Source organism: Ixodes scapularis, unplaced genomic scaffold, assembly GCF_016920785.2.
Source record: "Ixodes scapularis isolate PalLabHiFi unplaced genomic scaffold, ASM1692078v2 PGA_scaffold4__175_contigs__length_147842914, whole genome shotgun sequence".
Classification (NCBI taxonomy): domain Eukaryota; kingdom Metazoa; phylum Arthropoda; class Arachnida; order Ixodida; family Ixodidae; genus Ixodes; species Ixodes scapularis.
Genome location: NW_024609879.1, coordinates 127,048,120 through 127,070,118, shown reverse-complemented (window position 1 = coordinate 127,070,118; position 21,999 = coordinate 127,048,120). Strand labels below are relative to the sequence as shown.

The window sequence follows — 21,999 nt, the reverse complement described above, 5'->3', positions numbered from 1 at the left end:
TCGCCGGAAAATGCGTTATTACGAAAGGGTTGCTCAAAAACCAAATTTGTCTTTCTATTTCTTTTTAAGTATATGATCAAATGAAATAAATTTGTGTAACTATAGTAGTAAAGTTTCTGTGCGTTCGGCATAAATAAAATTGTAACGTAGACTATTTTATTTTTTATTCCAGGCGCCTTCAAAGTTTCCTCAACGCTCAATTGGGAAAGTCCTGCTTCCAACCTCACTTTAGGTGTAATTTTTGCTCACAAATAAAAAAAAAAAAAAAAAAAAATTCTTGCAAAAGTAAGGTTTTTGCTGTGGTGTGGACATATTTCACTACATCGTAAAACAAGTAGATTGAAAACATAAAATAGACGTGACACCATTATGCATTGTCCGTCCTTATCTGAAAACACCCATCTCCGGAAGAAAATGAGCAAAAACGTTCGCAAATCGCCGAATGCTCCTCCCGAGAACATGGATATAACATATAGGGTGGTTTAAGTCACCAGGCTCGATCTAAAATGGACCGTGAAAATCGACGCCTACATGTAGCCCATTCCACGCCGACTTTTTCGCCAAGTGCCCGAAATACCCACGCTTTAATCCCTCGCCCGAGTGTGTACAGATAAATAAAATAAGAGCACTAGGGGCTTGCGTAGAGCAGCATTTTGAGTTTCCCGCCAAAAAATCTTACAAAACCCTCCCTTTTATGTTTTTTTTTATTTATTTTTTTCTTGTTGGTGATGATGATATTGTAACAGCCGCGCTCCGCCGCGGCGCCGCCGACCGTTCGACTGCTGAACCACAACGTCATTTCCGCGCTGCCACCGAAGGGTTGCAATCTAATCAATGAGTGAGTGAGAAAACGCTTATTTATTCATAAAAAAATATGGAGGGCGGTTACATTATGGCAGAACACTAAAATTCTGAAAATTACTAGTGCGGATACACGCCGCAGCGTGTGAAAAGGGTGGCGCTTTGATAATTAGGCGTCAAGTTTTAGCATTAAATGGGGTACGTCTCTTTCGAGGCGTAGTACAAAAAGTAAAACGGACGGTTAATTTACATTTTAATTTTATGAAAATAACAACCATTAGTTTAAGAGACCATGTAAGAATAAAATGCAAATATTTTGCTGCTTTTCCAAGAAACTAGCTCAGTCTAATCCGCAATCCACACCAAGTGACAAAGTCAAGCCGTAAACCAGTAAATTGCGCGCCAACATCCGTACTGGGTGTTAAAAGTCTCGTGTGTGCACTGTTCTCGATATTGGGGCGGTTAATTTTTGAATTTAAGTAGTTAGTCAGCAGAGTTAACCTTCAATTAGGGAATCAGCGTTCGATCGGGCGAAAAAGCGAAGAGTTGATTGCTTGACATGGCCGGGCAGTTCGGTGAAGGTAAGCGCTTATCTATCACTTGTTCGTGTTCGTGCACAGGCGTCTGTAAGAACTAAAATGCATCCACTGTACCATATCTTTTGCTACGGACTGCGCAGGCGTAAGCTATTGGTAGATCGTCATGTTTGGATTAATAAAAAAAAACATTCGCCGACAGCATTTTCTTTAATTCAGATTAGCTCTGCTATTCGATATCACATTGAAAAAAACGATGAGATATTTCACGTTAGTTTCGTGTGGGCGGTCCTGAGGCGAAGCCACCTTTCTGTGCTTTCACTCCTCTGTTGAATAGCGAAGGAGGACTTTCATTTCATTTCATTTATTTGGCTCGGGAGAGTCGGGAGTACAGCAGAAAGGCCGAAGACCCATACCAGTTGGTCTGCAAACACCCAAACTAAAGGGGGGGAGAAGGGGGGGGGGGGGGGGGAGGGGAAGCAAAAGCAACAAAATACTTTTGACAAATACAAGTTAAAGAAGTAAACAATAACAAGACAGACAACAACAACTAGATACTTGCACAAAGGCTATGTGAGCGAATGACGGAGATGGCTAGTTACTCTATGGCAGAAGTCCTTCACTTCATCTCGTGCCGTGGGTGGGCACAGGGTGGAGCTAGGTGGCAATGATCGCCAGTGCGTCACAGTCCTCACAACCAAAGACTGGCGATGCCTCTCAGTTCTGGCTAAGATAGGCTGCAATGAACCGGTCCGATTTTTCCTTAAAGGGAGCACAACGCCAAACTGGCTTGAGTTCAGAATCAAAAGGTTGGTCAGCAGTCGTAGGGAGGCCACCTCTCGCCGTAAGGCAAGCGGATTCCACCCAACAGCTTGCAGTAAATCGGCCGTTCGCATTTCACAATAATGTGCTATGCGTGTGTCGCACTGCCTAGCCAAGATGGCGTAGGCGGCCCGACGCTGGACACTCCCCAGTGCCGCTACAAGGTGTTCCTGGGGGGGCTCCGTACCGGGCAGCAATACTCCAGTTGAGGAAGCACAAGTGCAGTGAATAGATGTGGGAGGGCACAGGGTGAAGCTAGGTGGCAGTGATCGCCAGTGCGTCACAGTCCTCACAACAAAAGACTGGCGATGCATCTCAGTTCTGGCTAAGATAGGCTGCAATGAACCGGTCCGGTTTTTCCTTAAAGGGAGCACAACGCCAGACTGGCTTGAGTTCAGAATCAAAAGGTTGGTCAGCAGTCGTAGGGAGGCCACCTCTCGCCGTAAGGCAAGCGGTTTCCACCCAACAGCTTGCAGTAAATCGGCCGTTCGCATTTCACAATAACGTGCTATGCGTGTGTCGCACTGCCTAGCCAAGGTGGCGTAGGCGGCCCGACGCTGGACACTCCCCAGTGCCGCTACAAGGTGTTCCTGGTGGGGGCTCCGTACCGGGCAGCAATACTCCAGTTGAGGAAGCACAAGTGCAGTGAAGAGATGTCTTAAGCCCCCTTATAGCCGATTCACACGACGGACTGATCCGCGGACGGATTGATCACGTGACGACATATCCGCGGTTCGTCCGTCTCCCAAGCGCATCCACACGAGGGAGACGACGAGCAGACGCCAGTGAGGACAGACCGAATTTGTTCGCACCCCACAGTGCCGCGAAACTCCAACATCGCACAGTAGCACCGTTGTCCAAGAGAGAAATCGACGGTTGCTACCGCGATAAAGAATTGTACGCCGCTGCTACGTACAGATCGAGAACAAAACACCGGGACAGGCTTCGCGCGAAGCGCTACTAACTTTACTAACCCAAAGCATGACAGTGACACAGGCATGATCCTGCCCGAGAAAGCTTCGGCGTAGACGCGACGAACTTCTGGGCTCGCGGAGGGTCGTTTGGAGATGCCTTCACACATTCCGCGCTCGTGCACAACACTCAAGCACACCACATCCACAAGAGAGGGCTTGCTCGGTGAAATCCTGATTGGACGTGCAAGAATTATCGCGGCGTGCTAGACTAGTTTTGACGGGAGCTTCTTGACACGGACCCGGAGGAGCCCCGGAACCTGCGTCGCGTCAGCCGGACGAAGTTTCTGGAGTTTCTCTCACGCGTGGAACCAAGAATCGTACGACAAAATGAACCAACAAACGCACAAAACGCAACGACGCGCCATTTTTGTTGTGAACGCACAGAAGCAAAATACCAAGAAAACCATGTACCGTTGCCAGACTAAATGCTTTCCAAGTCAGTCTGCCGCCAAACGTCCGCGAGTGAAAAAGGCGCTCGACTTTATCAGTCCGCGCCTCCGCGGAGGAGGCGCGGATCGCAGGAATCGGTGACGTGCCGGTCACGTGGTACACGGTCCGCGGACGAAAATCGCGATTTGGTCCGTCGTGTGAATCGGCTATTAGCTACACGGAGACAAAATCCGAGCTGCCGACGCACCCTCGAAAGTACCTCTCCAACGTAAGCGGAGAAACATAGCTGGGCGTCCAGGGTGACACCCAACAGCTTTGCGCTTGATGTCTACCTGAGGGCAACACCATCAAGGCAAAGACTAAGAGGGGCCAGGGGTTGCCGGGCACAGGATATCATCATAGCCGAGCACTTTGCAACATTTAGAGGGAGCCTGTTCTCAGAGGATTAAGCAGACACTGCATCAAGGTCATGTTGGAGCTGCTGTTGGTGAGCAAGGGTAGAGATCGGGTGCAGAAGAGTGACATCATCTGCATAAAGCAGGGGCTTGCAGTACAGGGATGTAACAATGTCGTTGATGAAGACGTTGAAAAGTGTGGGTGGAAGCACACTGCTCTGGGGAACACCGGATAAGACCCCAACTGTATCAGACACTGCACCACGGAACACAACGCGCCGAGTTCGCTCACATAGAAAGTCTGTCAACCAGTTGAGGAGTTCACCACATACGCCAAAAGCACGAAGCTTGCTTATGAGGATCTTATGGTCTACTCTGTCGGATGCCTGCCGGAAGTCCAACTGAACAAGCGCAGAAGGGGTACAGCCATCCAGGTACTCACTGGCAGTGTTGACGAGAACAGCCAGGGCCGACTCGCAGCTCCGACCGGGCCGAAAACCATGTTGATACACAGTGAGCAGATTATGCTGTTCGAAGTGAGCAAGCAGTTTTCTGTTTATTACACGTTCCATGGCCCTGCAATCTACGGAAGTTGTGGAGATGGGGCGGTATGATGAGGCAGTGTCAGTCGGCGCCTTGCCACCTTTGTGCACAGGCGTTACCATGGCATATTTCCACTGCTGTGGCACCTTTCCCTCCGAGAGGAAGTTCCCAAAATGCTGGGTGGACGCCATCAGGTCCTGCACTTTGGGAAGCGTTGAGGCAGCGCAGTGCTTTTTTAGTGTCGTCCTCCGTGATCACTGGCCTGGCAGGTAGAATACGGTCAGATGTTTGGGCACTGGGAGTGCCGAGAGCTAGAGGCACATCTAGGTCAGCGTCGGAAGCCCGTACTGAAGAAAAATGGTCACTGAACAGCTCAGCAATAGTTTTAGGGTCACTGAGAACTGAGCCGTCCCTTTCGAACTCTGGGACAAAGGAGGACCTGCGCTGGCTCTTGACGTATGCCCAGAAAAGCTTGGGAGAGCGCGCAGCTTTCTTGGCGACCACGCACAGGTACTCCTTGTGGGCCGTATACACCAACTTTTCCAGGTCTCGTCGTGCTCTTCGTGCTGCAGCAAGGATGTCTGGACGATTTGTCTTTTTGACTTTTCTGAAGAGTTTCCTCTTTTTGTGGGAGAGGCGTATAATATCATTGGAGATCGAGGGGATCCTCCGACGGCTGGACAGATGCTTGGAAGGCACACAATCTGCCTCAATGGTGCTCATGATGTCCAGCCACATGTCGTAAGCTTCATCTACAGATGGAGTGTCGAGGACCAGACTCCAGGGTGCGAGATGTAGGAGGCTGTTCAGGTGCGATAGGTCCATACTGGAGAAGTTCCGTACCATTTTGGAATAATGGCCAGACTTTGGCAGCGTCAAAAGGCTCCAAAAGCGGATTGCGTTATGGTCGGGCCCAGCCAGGCTCGGTTGGATGGAACAGTCAGTTATGAGGGGAAGGTTGCTCACAAACACGAGATCTAAGAAGGACGCTTTGTCTGTGATCGACCTGTATGAGGGTTAGCGCACGCCTGAACAAAACCAGACGTTTCCATAACATCAAGGAGAGCATCGTCGTGCGGGCTCAGTGGGACAGGGGCAGAGAGGTCAGACCAGTCTATGTAAGCGTTAAAATCTCCAAAGACGCAGACACAGGAGTAGGCTGAAACGTCAACATGCGCCAGAGATTGCCCCAAGAGATCGTAGGAGGCAGCTTGCATGCTAGGTGGACAGTACACGCAGCAGAGCAACATCTTGCCCTTCCGATGTGTAACTTCGAGAAAGACGGCCTCAAGGTCCTCTGACCCCAGGTCGCGCCTCCGACGGCAGGGCAGTCGATGGGGCACCATTATCAATACACCACCCCCATAAGACGCACGGTCCCTCCTGTAGACGACGTGCCTGGCGGTATCGATGAGCTGACCGTCGTGGACAGTTGGGTCGAGCCACGTTTCGCAAAGACCAAGGACCGTGTCTGGACCCGCCTCGACCAACGCTTGGAAATCAAGTGTTTTGTTTTTCACTTAGCGGACGTTTGAAAACCACACTGCGATGCGGGAGCTCCCAGGTGAAGGGCCGACCGGAGCCGGCGACAAGGCGGCTGCTGGGGTGCGGAGTCCGTGGGCTGGCTGCTCGGAGCCGGAGCGAAAAGGTTGTCATCCAGGGGTGGGAGTGCACAGACTCCGCAGTACCACTCGGTGGATGAAGAGGAGAGTCTCCTGTAGGCTTTAAGTGACAGCAGCTCACACTTGCGATGGTGCCAGGAGTCGCATCCGTCGCACTGCAGCGCAGCCACATTCTCGAGGACCGGTCGGTGACAGCGGGGGCAAGTGGGCCGCGGCCCAGGATTGGGAGAAACGTCTTTGGCGAGGAGGAGGAGCAAGGTGACAGGCGCTTGCTGGAGTGAGCAGGTCGAACAAGCTCCGAGGGCAGTCATTTTTCCACTCCCAGTAGGCTTAGCTACAGTCACGGCAAAACCGGCATCACGGGGGCAGGCGACCGCGATGTGCAGCCCAAGTGGTACAGGCAGACGGGCGAGACGTTGATCAATACTCGAGATAGCAAGGCATGCCGGCGAAGGCTTGCGAGTACGAAAAGATAAAACAAAGTACGGAGACACGCAAAAACGTGCCCGCACTCTGCCATGTTGCAACAACATGGCGGAGTTATCTTTGTTGAGGAGCACGCGCTGTTGTCCCCGGCGCTGCACTGTTTTCGCAACCGCAACCGCAGTTGTGAGACCGCCCTGGGAGCACTTGTACACACAGTCAGCGCCCACCTCGACCAACATACTACCGGCGAGCTCATGCAGCTTGATCGGTTTCCTCCCTTTGACCGTCCGCTGCCCTACTTAGCAGCGTTGAGATCAAGGACATCTCCGGTGCTAGACTATCATGGCCCGGCTCTTTTTTCGGCAATAGGGCTCAGCGTGTTGTCTACCGTGCTGCAACATCTCCGAGCACAGTTGTCTTTGTTGGGGTACCCCAGGGAAGTGTCCACAGCCCGATGCTTTTCACGGTCTACATTGACAGCATCACCAAGAACCTCAGCTGCTTCCCTCTGTTGTACGCTGACGACTTGGCCCTGCTTTGACCCATTCACAGCCCTGCAGACTATGTCTCTCTCCAGACTGACCTCGACATCTGTCATCACTAGACTGAGGAACAGAACCTGCCTGTTTTAACGCCAACAAGTTCTGTGCAATGACATTTACTAGTCTCTGTCGTCTTCGCAAAGCACCCGCACTCACCCTTGGGGATCGGGATATCCGGTGTGCAACCTCAACAACTGTGGTTAATGTTGAGCTCGATGCGTAACTTGTTCACAGGACACATTCACTGAACTGTCGCCAAGTCACGCCGCATGCTTGGTTTCTTGTCACTTGCACAACATCTGGTATGCCATTCAGTGCGTTTCGGCAGCTCTACGCAATCCTAGTGTTACCCACGTTGGAATGATGTTCTGCCATCTAGCTTCTGTACAGCATTGGGCTGCATATACATTTTACAGTCACTGTGCACCCAAGACCCTGTGCCTCGTACACACAACTCGCGACCGACAGCCTGATGCACTCTGCTGCGTGGCAGTGGCTTACATCGAGGGTGCAGGCTGCCACAATCCGCCTGCTATGCCAACTCCAAGCACCGGGGTACCAGGCCCCAGTGGATGCTCAACGTTTAGACACCCGCACCGGCTGCCTTCATTTTCTCCTCACCCGAACACAGAAGCACGGCTCTTCCTGGCTGCCGCGAGCTGTCGCTTTATGTGACAGCTGCCCTCGGAGCTCACAGCAACGTTACTGAAACACTCAGTTGAGTAACTCCCATAGAGACAGCTTCGAAAAAGTGGCCCCAATCTGTCTCCGAGCACCGAGCTAATGACGAACACAACGCCATCATTTCTCCCACAGCGGCCACTCGAGGAACTGCACGTGACTTCTATTTTGGCTTTAAGAACAGATACAACGGAAGAGGTTACAAGGGTACCACCCCCGTCTCCCCGGCGGACTCGCCGCGTCGAAATATCGATTTAAAATTCACCTAGATCGGGACGCGCTACCTGAAAGCCCCGCTGAGGCATGGTTGTATAAAAACAGTATTAATTGTGCCGCAAAACCCTGCAAACTAAAATTTAAAAAAACATAACGCGCCCCTCTTTTTGTACTAAACTCCAATAAATTTCATACAAAAAGAGTCTTTTCCGTTTGTTTTTACGCAAAAACAGGCTTTCAAAAAACTCAATGTGACCACAGCACAGACAAACGATAAAGAGTGGCGCTGTTGTCGCATTTAGCTCGGTCTCGGTGGACGCCAGCGGCCCAGGTTTCGACGGCGAGTTTCCCAACTGAGTGTTTTAGTAACGTTGGCTCACAGTGACATTTCCCCCTACTCTCATAAACTAGGACTGGTCATGAAGGCTGCGCTGCCTGTGCTGAAGTCTTTGGCGTTGCCTTTGACGGACTGCAGCTGGAGCTAGCACGTGTTGTGTTCGGTGGTGGGCTTGCTAGGGATTGTGTGGTGGGTTGCCTCGACAGTGCACACCTTCGAGACACGTCTCTCCCTGCTTTCCGTTACAGGGAGAGACACGGTATAGCCTGACTTCCGCCGCCCAACCCCTTCCCCTTTTAGAGCGCAGCTCTTAGGCGCCCGTTTCCACGCTTCACGGAGTCAGCGTAACCGCCCCGCTAAATTTAGCAGGAAATCGAATTAATGTTGAGGTCACGTGACTTCAATTTTCCCGCTAAATCTAACAGAGAAACTGAATTTATTCATGGGTGATGTGACACGAAGTCATGTGATGCCATTTCCCCGCTAAATTGAGCGGGGAAACTGAATTGGTGTTGAGGTTACGTGACATCAATTTCCCCGCTAAATCTAGCGGGGAAACTTAACTTGATAAATTTAACGGGGAAATTGATGTCATGTGACCTCAACACCAATTCAGTTTCCCCGCTAAATTTAGCGGGGAAAATGATGTCACATGACCTTGTGTCACTTCACCCATGAATAAATTGAGCAGGAGGGGGGAAGGAGGGGCATACACTCCCCTCTGCACCCTCCCCTCCGTACCCCCCTTCCTTCCTCTCAAGAACTGCGCTCTAGTTTTGCAATACAGAGATTTGTAAACGTCTTCCATTCTCTTTTGTACCCTCCTTTTGTTGATGCCTATGTATGCACTTACGGGCCCCAGGTTAGGTACACAAGCCATTCCGGTATGGGCAGCTTTGTCTTTTGTGACCCCATGTGCCTGGGTGCAAATAAAGTATTATCATTATTATTATTATTATTATTTAGGACAACAGATGAATGTTAATGTATTTAAGTATGTGATCGTACCAGCCACCTTCTGGTTTGGAGTTTACATTACATCATTTGAGCGCCTTACAGGGGCACAAAAACGTTCCAAAAGCAGAGATAACTGCTTTTGGAACGTTTTTGTTCCACTTACACGGGGGCATCTTTTTGTACACACTGACGCTAATGAGGCGAGAGCTCGGAGAGTTGCTGTTTATTGCATACACCGTTCTAAATGTCTGGTGCGTCGGTGTCTAATACCACGGTGGGTATTAGACACCAATGAGCCAGGACGGGTGAACCCTGACTCCAGAAACTTTCTTTGGTCCCCAACGCTATTTTCGCGCCATTAAATGCATGTCCCATCGTCCAACAATGTTCATTGAGTTCAGTTTTTGTGTGCGTAGTGTGAGTGGGTTCTGCAATGTTCCTTTTGTGTTCCAACGACGCCAACTTATGTAGCGTCAGATTAGCTACACTGCACTTTACAAACCGTCCTGCTTTGGACGTCTGCATCAGTGCACTCCATCGGCTTCGTAAAAACGGTTGGAAAAGTGTAACGCGGCTTAAAGACAATTCAAACACACAAGGAATGTAAAGCCGTTCGAATTGTGTCCGACGTGCCCTGGATGTGCGGGGATAGACTCAATTGACATTCTCCTTTCCCTTGACCTAAACTACTAACCACGTTTGTTACCTTTCGCAGATGTTCGTTTGATGACGCTATCACAACGTGATAAAAGGCGTTTGTACCACAGCCCGTGTGTGTTTGATCGGGTGGCATGAACTAAAGGACAACAAATTATCAGTGTTGCGAGGCTTGGGGTGCGTCGTGAGACCAGTAATCTTGCATTGCATTGATGAAGAAGGGTAAACTTTTATCAGTTTGTCAATTTTGGTTTGAGTGACATTTTAATTGAGCGATATATCTGCTTCTGCTTTCGAATCTTGTCTTTGCAGGTGGCGGGGGATTTATGTCAACGGACTTCGGGTTTTCACAAGCCACACCACAGCGCAAAGAGAGTGTGAGTTGTGTACCCGTCGTTGTCTGTCACAGATTTTCTTGCATACGTAAGCGACTGAAGTTCTGTGACCGTCCCACAGATTGACATGCAATTTATTTCTAAGTAAAATGTGAAGTAAAGTCTGGCTTCCAGGTGCCTTCTGGTACGAAGGTGCTCACTAAATGACAACATTCTATAATTGTGTAAAGCGACAAAAAGCTGCTGCTAGTTACACTTGCTGCAGCTTTTTGCCGCAGCCACCATCTTTCTTGATGAAAGAAAAATAAAAGATTAATTGAATAAGTGAGACTGTGGAATTTGAAGCTGAACCAGAGCTGCCGCACATTTCTCAAATATCCACTTCTAGAATAGAGGACCGGGTCACGTAAACAAAGTGCAGTATGACTGAACATTTATGTGAAAAAGCTCCATACAGGCATTTTACAAAATGCTGAACGCTTCATTACAGACTGTCTTTAATAATAAGGAAAAAAGAAAGCTGTCCTCACTTATTAAAATGGTAATTTGGGCTAGCTGCTTCACTCTCACGTTGAAGGTTTTCATCCCCTTTCTTACTGTCTTTGTGTAGTTTCGGCACTTCTAACTTGAATGTGTCCACTTAATCAGTCTCTTAAACGGGTGCTGAATTGAAACTTAAGATATACCTCTCACGTTCAGAAATAAGTTAAGCGTGATCAGTTCTATCTGCTAATGACAATTGTATGCTTATATTATTTTAAACAGATGACTCTATTTATTGTTCTAAATGTTCAATTTTACCGAGCACTTTGAAATCAGCCATCTGGGAGCTTGTCGGGATATCTGTTGGCCCTGCGACTTGCCTGCGACGTCATCAGCCTTTCTAGGGTCAAGCGCGCCATAGTTATGAGCATTGACACTTAGTGGTGTCAACGCGTTACTACGGTGATATATGCTACAGCCCTTGGGCACTGTAAGCGAGGTAGACGCACTATGACAACACATAGTCCGTCGTCTGCTCTGCAACTTGCCGATATGGCGACATCGGCAACGTTGGTTTCGGGCGTAAGCAAGCTGCTCCTTAAACGGTATGACATCGTCGCGAGGCAGCTAAGGTACCTCTGTTATCTCGCACAAGGCGAGGCGCCGGCAGATTTCCTACCTCATATTGTCTAAGGTGACGGCAGGATCATGTGTGGCATAGGTAGGACGAGACAATTGCTGCTTACCTGATTTACCATTGACTAATCAAAATGACCCGACTCAGCGAGGATGCCAGCTTTACGAATAAATAAATATTACTTTGAAGGCGCCATACCAGTTGGTATCTTTCATATATTCAAGCAAGCGGGGAAGTAGGCTGAGTCCTGTGAGGCAGCACGGTAGTGGCATCACTCGAGTATTTTACGCAGCGTATCGCATCGATAGTGGTATGACTGCAGCAGCATCACGCCACCACGAAGAAACATGTACAGCACAACGATTTTGCGACATTCCTTGTCACAAAGGCGAACACTAAACAAACTATGGGAAGACGTCGGCGTAGAGAAAGCTTTCGCTGGTCTCAACGGGCGCGATTTTCCGAGCGAAGGCACAAAGCACAGAGAACACGACTGTACAATTCTCACGTCGCACAAAAGCTACCATGAAAAAATGCTTTCATTGCCACGATTTTGCAATGCGACTTGTCTCAATGGCAAACACTAAACGAATAAAGAGAAGCGCACCACTTCTGTCGGTCTCGTCCAACAAGTCTTACACGATCATCCATTTGGGGACACTTAGCACCAGGCACGTAGCCAGGGGGGAGGCCCATGGGGCCTGGGCCCCCCAAAATCTTCCGTTTTGCTGGGACCTCCTCTCCCCCCTCCCTCTCATACAGCATTTTGTCATGGGCGGGCCCCCCCCGAAACAGAATTCTGGCTACGTGCCTGCTTAGCACGTTGATGGTGACTAAGTTGTACAGTGAGACGATTGCTGAATTCTCACATCATTGCACAGAAACAACAATGCACAAAAGCGGATACCAGCACAGCTCTGCGACGTAAACCCAGGTCACTTCGACAGGTCAGCTTTATTCGGCGAGAGCGATGCTGAAGGCAGCGCATGCCATGTTGAAAAATATAGTTCATCAGCCCCTGAGCCAGTGACGTCAAAGAATGACTGGAATCGATTGGCTCGCCGAGTGAATCGAAGGTGGCGAACTGTGCTTTAGTTTTCTTCACCAAACCTTCAGCATTACGTTCTTGCATTAGTAGTCTGTACTATAGTCCGTTGCAACTCAAGGAGGTAAGGCGAGGGTAGGAGGAAGCAGACGGAATGCTGGAGAAGAGAGGGTGAAACCTCCTTCTCTCTTTAGCATTCCGTCTGCTTCTCCCTCCCCAATCCGTCCTACCCTTTCTCTACCTCCTTGAGTTGCAACAGACTATAGTTTGCATACTTCTCATATAGTGGAGCTGCCGTTGGAGGCCGATGCCGTTATGACATTCCATCGAGGCTTCATAACCAACAACCAGATGGTTTTTGGTTATCGTTTTATTCGGTTTAAAATATTTTTTGTTGCGTTTTCAGGCAAAATATTTATGTTTCTGATGTTTTATTGCTACCTACGTCATGTTGAAGCAAAGAAATGAGCTCCAGAATTTTATTTCCTTGCCCCTTTAAAGGGGCACTGCAACGATTTTTGTATTTTGCGCAAATACCGCTTAGAACGAATCCCTGACGTTAATGACCTGTGAAATACCCGTTCGTTTTTCACTACACGCAATCGAAGTCGCAGAAAAAAATAAATAAAAACGAGCAGACTTCATCCCCTCAACTCGCAGCCAGAACAAGCGGCCACGTGATCTGGAGCCGACTATATGCCGCCAATGTTGATCATAGCCATGCGCTGAGGTTGGCAAGGCACAGGACACGCGCTGAGTTCCAGGCATTGTTACGGTTCGGCTGTTGTCGTCATTGCAGCGATTGGACACACAACACTACCCGAATGCTTCTCGAGCTATAGATTATCACGAGCCCAAACCGAGTGTGCCCACGCAATGCTCGGGTCCAATCTATGAGCCGCATTCAAATATTGTCATTGGGCGGTACTGCTACCGCCGAGCTACGTAATCAGGTTTTGCGAAGGAGAGATTGAATGAAAACGCTCGGTATTGTCCTCAAAATTACAGCGCAAAAAAGAGTTTCGTGGTCAGTGGCTTTGCGTGCAAGTATCCTTGAGTCCCATTAGTGCCAGTAAGCTCGTGTAAAGTGAAAAACATTCCAATTGAATATTGTTGCACCGCCCCTTTCAAGCATGTGCGTTTGCCTTTGCCTTCATTGTGCACTTCGAATACCTTGCCATGAGCAGCAAGTGAATTTTAAAAGCTCTCTTACAGAGAAGGTACAGCCAAAGTCATGACGAAAAATGTGTAAGAAATTCCCTCGTCAGGACTGCACATGCTCCTTCTTTTCTTCGTTGTCTCCTTTTACGTGCACCGTTTTTGTGTTTTGAAAGAAATTCTCGCGTGACATCTGTGGGAAGTTGACAAAACTCGAGGGCTGGCTCGCAGAATCGTCCCGACAACGTGGTCCCCTGCACCATCGCCCAGATTCATCGGATGGGAGAGGGGGAAGATCACATGACCGTCGCCGGCCTGGAGGTGCAATATGTAAGTGGAGGTTTCTCTCTCCCAGGTCACTTTATGGGATGTCCCCCCGCAGCCGTGCACACACGTGCGCCGAGCACCTTTTAACAGAGCATGTTCACTACTGAGGTGCGAATGGATGTAGTGTTATATTCCGTTCACCTTTAAGTGGACAGGGCGGCAAAGGCTATGGTCACTGACAAGTGGAGAACAGCGGCACGCTCGTTGCCTTCTGCTATGCTTTGGCTGTGCGTGCAGGCTCGAGACTTACGAGACGCCAGAGCGCCGTCGAAAGTAGGAAGCTTGCGCCGGAGGTGGGGCAACTGAAACAGGTCCCTGCCGTTCTCTTCATATATGAGCGCTATCCAGCAGACTATGCAAGCGTGAGCCAGCAGAAGCTATCGGCTTTTAAATGTGCTTATCTAGCACAAGTGCTTGCGTTGAGAAAACGCCTTCTATGAACCTGATCTTGTGACTAGTTTCAGCTGACCTGTAAGCTTCAGAGAGGAGGAAGTGTAGTTTTATTAAGGGTAGGTGTTGTAGCTTCAGTCCGTAGCGTACACCTACGGCATGTTTATTGAGGTTTCCGATAAAGCAGAAAGAACCAGAATCACATGTGCGGCTGCATCTTATGATATAGCAGCCGCGCTATCGCGGGATTCAGTTATGTCACACTTTCCCCGAATTGCGGCACTTCAGCTCATACACGGTGCCACAAGATTCCTTTCCCTCTACCAAGTTTGAGATCTCTACAGCTTGTAGCAATTTGGAGGTCAGCTCTGTTGTGTGCTGTGTCAAAGCAGGGATTGAGAAGGGTCGTTCCCATCATCTGAGGATGGGAACGACAAAACGGTCCTGCAGTGTCACGAAACCGCCCAAACTCGCAGGAGGCTGCGAGCCTTTCTAATTAAATGCAAATGTCGCCACCATTTCCTTCTTGAGCTGTGCCCTACTGTTGTATCGGAATCGCTGAGCAACAACCATCAGCGTCGGGGCATAGTGTGCCCCGACAATTATGCCCCGACACCGACGTCCTTGAGACAGTCCTTGGGGACTGTGGCCTGCACATACTCCATCTGTTATGGCTTCACTGGGACAAACAGAGTCCTTAGCGTATGATACACCTGCTTCCCAATGGCAGTTACAAAGATGGAGACTCACGAGTCGTCCTTCACTTCCGTGACATACAACTCAAAGTCTTTGTCCCCGTCTATGGTGAACTGCTCAAACAAAGCAGAACGTATTTCCTACAGGCTTAGCCTATTTCTCATCGATGTGAAAGAAGGCTATACGGGGAGCATGTTGTCTGCTCCTTGCACAGGAGTTGCGGTGACGTCAGAAGGACGCTGAGCTCCGGCTTTGCTTGAAAGGATGGTGGGTAGACCTGAATGCTAGATGCCTTGAGGTATATCCACTATTTTTTTCAATCAAGCAATAAGAGCTCAGCTTTGTGACAAATTTCACAACCCCTGTGCAAGAAGCAGATGAACTTGCGCTCCGCATTGGGGCCGTTAAAACATTTGGTACCAAAAAACAAAAATTTTGGGGGCTTGCGTGCCATACCGACGAGGAAACCGCGTCTTGGCAAAGGGCAGAGAACCAATTCAGAACATTCAAGAATCTTTGGACCTGCGATGAATATTCCAGTTATGCAGCATTGACAATGCGACGGACCTCCATCAGATTGCAGGTGCCTCGGCTGAAATTGGGACTGTTTGACTGTAGAGAAAGGGTCACATATTGCATCCGTATTGCAAAACCCTTTCTATATATTGTCCCACGTCCCCATTTTGCCAGGTATGGTGCTGCAACTGCCGTTAATAAATAAATAAAGAGGATCTGTAGAGCAGCGCCTTGTGTCAGCACTGAAACTGGAGCGTCACTCTCAGAAACTGCAGCAGAGCACGTTGAAGTAGTCGTTCCAATTGTTGCTCGATTGGCCCATGTCCAGAAATATATTTCGAGACCACTTTCCTTTTCCAGAAATACACAAGAACTCTAGCTGTCAGTTTCTCTAGCTAATTTGGGCACAGCCAAAACATGGATGCATGCATGCATGCACGAGGCTGAATCCTTTGAATTGGGTGGTGGCTTGCACCACCTAGCCAGTGTTCAAAGCAACCAAAGGGAATCGGTGCCGCCCAGTGGATGGTAGTTAGATCGTTTTGCACGTGGTGGCAGCATTGGCTCTCTTGAAGAATCTTTTGTGTTCCTGAGTGTTTTGTGATGGGTTTTTTTTTTTTTTTTATCTATTTGTGTTTGTTTTGTTCAGTCATCTATGATATGTTATTATGTAGTTTAGTGGTTCTCAAGTGGGGGTCCGCGGACCCTTTGGGGTCCGCGAGCGCATTTTAGGGGTCCGCGAAGCCCTGCCTCATCAATAAAGCTCGGTAAGAAAAGTTGTATTTTTTCTGATCGAGGAGAAAAGTTTTTGGGCGCATTTTCTTGTGTGAATGTCAATAATAGAAGTCTACTTCACACCAGCCCTTAGTTATACCCATTTATTAAATCATTATTATATTTAACAAAAAACCTTTCCCCTCCCTTCACCACAAACGGGGTCCTCCATCATTTCCGCCGAACTACAAGGGGTCCGCGAAACATCGATGGTTGAGAACCACTGATGTAGTTCATTAAGCATCATTGTTTAATGTGGTATACATATAGAATGGCATAGTGTATTATTTTCATGTTTGCGTGCTATCTCGTATATGATGCATGTAAGAATGTTTAACACTCTTGATCATGCTGACAAGGACACAGGATATGTTGAGCAACCATACGCATAAAGTGTGTGGGTTGCACTTGCTGTTCATGTGTGGTGGGTGATGGGGGTGAGGCTGATGTGTGCGGGGCTAACTCAACCACACACCTTATGTGTGGTAGCTAGTGCAAGCTTTTTTACTTTATCGACCAACAGTTACCGGTTCCCATGCACCTGCACCGCTTAGCTGAGACGGTACAGCATCTGACCGAGCATCGCTTGATCCCAATTTCAATTCCTGTCAAGAGTACGCTTGCATTTGTGTTTTAATAATGGCTGCTATGGGCCTATGTGCTTTACACAAGGGTTGCTCAAGGTTGACTAAGACTTTCATTCCTACGGAGAAAATGTCTCAAAAGCTTGAAGCTATGTCAGCTTCTCAGTGAACTCCCCATGCGTGTCCAGACTCCGGTCGCTTTGGCAGATCCCCAGTTCCTTTGTCTTAAAAAAAACTGGACTGTGTCATTGCGGTTTCATGAACGTGTTTGTTCGGTTCATTTTGCTGTCATCCTTCACCAAACTTTTAGTGCCCTTCCCAAACCCTCATTTGTGGCACTGTTTGTTTCCCCGTGCCATGCTTGCAACCTTCTCAAATTTTGAGTCAGTTCTTTGTCTTTTATGAGAAATTTAGCTATACACGCTGCTCCACAGCTACAAACACGTTGCTCGCCGCCACGACACTTGGAACTGCTGCGCAGATGTTGAATATGTCATTCCATGTGCAGGATATCCTAGAAGGATTACGTGAATGTCCTCCGCAAATTTCTTCGTGCTACGGTTCAATTTCTTGCAGACAGAAGTCAACTTTGAATGACCCTTGTATAACTTTAGCCTATATGTAACAGTCGAAAGTAACAATTTTTCATAAAAACGACCGATATAACACATTCTGCATTAAACTCCCAGGTGACAGTGGTAGGCCTGGTGACCCATGTTGATCAGCAGTCCACCAAGGTGTCCTACACGGTGGACGACAGGACAGGTCCACCGCTGGAAGGCCACATCTTCGCCACGGAACCAGAGGTGAGCACTTCGCGTGACCCCTTCCAAAGAAAGCCCAGTGAGCTGTCGAACTCTGGCCACAGGAGCAGGCCAGGATCCTGAGCCAACTTGTGGAAGGGACGTACGTGCGCGTCGTTGGATCCGTGCGTTCGGTGGACGGCAGACGGATGCTGAAGACCTTCCGCGCGTTCGGGCTGACCGACCTCAATGAGCTCACGATGCACCTGGCGGAGGTGATCCACACTCACATGGCGCTGCTGGTTGACAGCAAGAAAGCACCCGTAAGCGGCGCTCACTTCACTCGCTTCCCACGTCTGTCAATTTCGAAGAGGCCTCTTTCGATTTCCTTTTGTGGAATTTTCGCACTTTTCAGGCGGAGGATCGAGTGGATGGTGGAGGAATGGTGAAACCGGAGCCCATGGACACGAGCACCTTTGGTGGCGGAGCGGCGAACAACAGCCTCGGTTTGGAACCGAAGCAGAACATGGCAAGTGGCTGTCTTCACGCTCTCTTGACCACATAATACAATTTTTTCTAATATTTAATAAATGCCGCTGAGCTTTCCCGACATGTACCCTTCGCGGTGGTTCTGCAAGTGCCTCCTTTCTATTTGTTTTTCTTTTTCCACATTAAGATTTTTCTCCTAAAAATTCTAGAGTCAAACGCCTTATAACAAATGTTTCTACTATGAAAACACCCGTTTAACTGAGTAAAATTAGGTCTTTTTCTGATCTCCTGTGTGCTCAATGTGTTTCTCTGACTACTGCAATAAATTCCTGCTTGACAAATGTTTTTGTTTAACAAAGCAATTGTGCAGCTCCACAAAGCAAAACTGCTCGGTATTGTGAATTTTCTAGTTTAAAAGTAATCGATTTTACGTAAATATTTGCTCTCAAGTGGCGCACATAGAGGGCAGAAATACAGCGGCGCTGGTTATCACCGCTGCCACACCGCCTCCACCATGCCCCTCCGCCGTTGCCGCACTGTACATTCTAGGTTCTGTGGATAAATAGTTTGTTAGGCCTCATTCATAAGCCGGCGTTTCGCCTTGTCCCGGCGAAAGCGCCGGGGGCGCCGTGCCGAAAACAGGACGGTGGGGGGACGGAGGAGGGCTCGAACCAGCGGCGACGGAGCTCCCGGCGGTGGCTATAGCAATAGATGGATGCTGGCGGCTGTGTCCCATTATATTGGGTGGTAGCTTGCACCACCTAGGTTAGAAATCTTTCTGCACCTTTCAAATTTCGCGTCGAACGTTTGTATTTTGTGAAACTGTATACAGTGTAGACCGCATATAACGTATGTCGTTGGAGTCGCGAAAATCCGTACTATAAGCGGTACTGCATTATAACCAAAACCTCAATTTTTTAGGCCAAAATACATGCCATGAGACAACTTACCTTTGTATAAGAATTTATTTTATGTTAGATGAAAAATAAAGCTTAGTTTGAGGAAAGTCTTTATTTCACCAGACTAGTACACTTCTCTCTCAAGTGTGTCACACATTTCGAAAGAAATGAGCGACTTTTGCCTGGCGCAGCCTTTTAATGGAGTCGCGGGTTGCGGACGGACGTTGCGAGCGTTCAGGATTGCTAACCCTAATCGCTTTTCTTCGGTGATGAAAACGCGTCGAACTTCGCATCCTTTATACAGTACGCACCAGTAATACCTTCAACTTTAGCACGGGCATGAAATGCTCCAAATAAGAAATCCGGGCGATGTTCGAAAACACAAATGCTTAGAAAGCACCACTGTAGTCGAAGTAAAAAAACACGACGACACGGGCGTTTCTGCCGTCTTGAGAGTGCCACCACGACATCGCCACACGAGTAGGTGGATCTTCCCTTCTAGTACGTGCTGGCTTATCATAGGGACACACAACGAAAATTCACAGTCAAGGATAGCGCTTTTACGCGGAATGATGAGCTTCCACCACGCCATCTACGTCGACGATCACAACCAACGCCATGTTTGCGGATAGAAGAAGCCGGCCCACGACCGGCATGCAACGTGCACAAACACTTCTTCTCGACCTGCGATTGGGCTGTCGTTACGGTTGTCTCCAACGCAGCGGAGAGACGCACGCACGTGAACGACACGTGCGTGCATCCCTCTGTTGCTATGGCAACTGAAGCCTCTCTCTTCGCTTCTCCGAGCAACCTCCTCGCCCCGCGAGTGCCGCTTGCAGCTAGCGCCGTCGTCTAGTGTCACACAGGGAAGCATGCTCGCTGCACCGGTCGGTCGGCGCGGTCCGCGGGCTGTTCCAGAAACCGCACTATAACCGGTATTTCCCTTCGCGCTCCTGCATTTTAAGTGGTATGTAATTACATAAAGTTCTATGGGAGGCGAACCGGTGGTTTAAAAGAGCCGCGTTATACCCGGTCCTGCACTATAAGCGGTTGCGTTGTAAGTGGTCTATACTGTAGCAGGTATAACCTATTATTTCGTGTGCAATTTCACACTTCCCTCGATCTCTACTACCAATCTTGTAATCCCGTATTTGTGGCTGCTTTGTGGCAGCGTCGACCACCAAATGTACCGGACTATCGGCGTCGATGGGCGCAGCCGCAACTGTTTTGTTCCTTGGAGCTTGCGTTTGGGTCGCCGATAACGATCTTGCATGTTTCAAAACATTGATTTTATTTGTCTCCACGTTTCGAAACAAAAGCGACAAGACACACCGTGAGCACGTTTCACATCAGTCACTCCTTACGCCGCATTTCGTCCCCGATCATCGACGACCGCATTTTCTTTCTTTGGCTGTTCTTCCTTAAAATCGCATTTACGTCTATCACAAAGGAACCGATGTGGTCTCACCATTTCGAGCAGCAGCTCAGCGGTAAATCCAAATCTCTGTGTGCCCGTTGTTCAAAAGCCGTAAACATCACACAATGCGCCCGTCGTCTCGCTGGCCTCCCTCCTTCCCGAAACGAGCTTTGTTGACTTCGTCGACTCGTTAGGGCACAGTACGTTCAATTCCCCCTGCCGCGGCCGTGCCCATGGTCACCCAACCTTTGAGAATCTGCCAGATTCAGCGAAAGTTTCCGATTTTGTGATTGGCCGTCCCTCGATGGGGCGGGGCGCCGGCGTTCCCGGTCTCCCGCCGGTGCCGGGGACGTTGAACATCCTCGTTCGGCCCATTTCGGGTCTGGCGGCCCGATTTCGGACGGAAACCCGTCCCAACACCCTCTCCCCCGGCGAAAAGGACGGCCGGCGTTTTCGCCGGGCCGGGCGAAAAAACGGCTGTGTCAATGAGGCCTTAGTGTGCAAGCTTCTGTCTAGATTGTGCTACATGAATATGTTGCTGCATAGGAAGCCTACATGCAGCAACATACTCCCATAGCACCATCTGGACACAGGGTTGCATGTTAAGGGGGGACACTGGCTAGAGGTCAAACTTTTGAAATACTCAAGTGATCAAAATAAAATTTTCAGGGGAGATTTAGCTTCTGATGTAGGTGTACTGTGCAAACTTTCAGCTCCCTAGGACAAATTTACATACCTGCATAAGATGATGTGTCACTTTTCATTAAGAAATCTATGATATGCAAATGAAGCTATTAAGCACCATTTTAACTGTTTGAATATAAAGTGGGGGATATGGGACCTCGGGCTATCTAGTTTTAATAACTTACATGTAAATATTTCAGGAAGAGTTATTACCTCAAAATATGAGATGCATATCTGTCCTATGTCAATTTTTGAAAACTTAGTTTTTTATCACTGAGGACTTCAACTTAAAATAGCCCGATTCCCCAGTAAATTTCAGTTCAGAAACATCTTGATTGTGGTATCAAAATACTTTTACCTTCGAACAAAAGATTCCTTCGTATGAATTTGGTAGCAAAGAGTGGAACTGAGAAAAATGCATTCGAACATTGAACTCCTTTACTTTGTTACTGCCTCACAATGTGTTGAAAATGTTTTATATCAACGTAACTATTTGGCACATGGTTATCAAATTTGGTGTAGGGGTGTATAATGAGTTTATAAAACTGAAAACCTTCAAATTGAAAAATGAATTTTTTTTTAAAAATTAAAAATTTAGGCTTGTGTCCCCCCTTAAAACATTATTTAGACCCAAAACAGAGAACACTCAGCGCTGCATATTTGGTGTCGCATGCTCCACACGGCAAACACGTAGTGTAGTTTGCTTTCATTTTGCTCACGCCTTTGATTGAATACGCACCACATTGCTCCAATACAAGTTTTTTTAATTTTTACCATTTTGTTTGGGCAATACACTCACTTGTTTTCTTATTTTGTGTGTCCTTGAACGCATTTGAAAGGACCCGCGCGAACAAGAGTATAAAAGAAAAAAAGTATCTTCATGGGCAGTCGCAACTTTTTTATGCCATCTCGACATTTGTTCT

General features: G+C 48.4%; 1 protein-coding gene across 1 annotated transcript in view; it reads left to right on the top strand.

The window, feature by feature from the left end:
- Positions 1-989: 989 nt before the first annotated feature.
- Positions 990-21,999, top strand: part of LOC8038671 (replication protein A 32 kDa subunit-A) — a 29,611-nt gene continuing 8,601 nt past the window's right edge. Inside the window, exons 1-6 of the mRNA XM_029979740.3 lie at positions 990-1,382; positions 10,212-10,276; positions 13,789-13,887; positions 17,534-17,650; positions 17,713-17,910; positions 18,003-18,116. Of these exons, the coding sequence (XP_029835600.2) occupies positions 1,361-1,382; positions 10,212-10,276; positions 13,789-13,887; positions 17,534-17,650; positions 17,713-17,910; positions 18,003-18,116 (615 nt within the window). The 5' untranslated portion in view covers positions 990-1,360. The remainder of the gene's footprint in view (positions 1,383-10,211; positions 10,277-13,788; positions 13,888-17,533; positions 17,651-17,712; positions 17,911-18,002; positions 18,117-21,999) is intronic.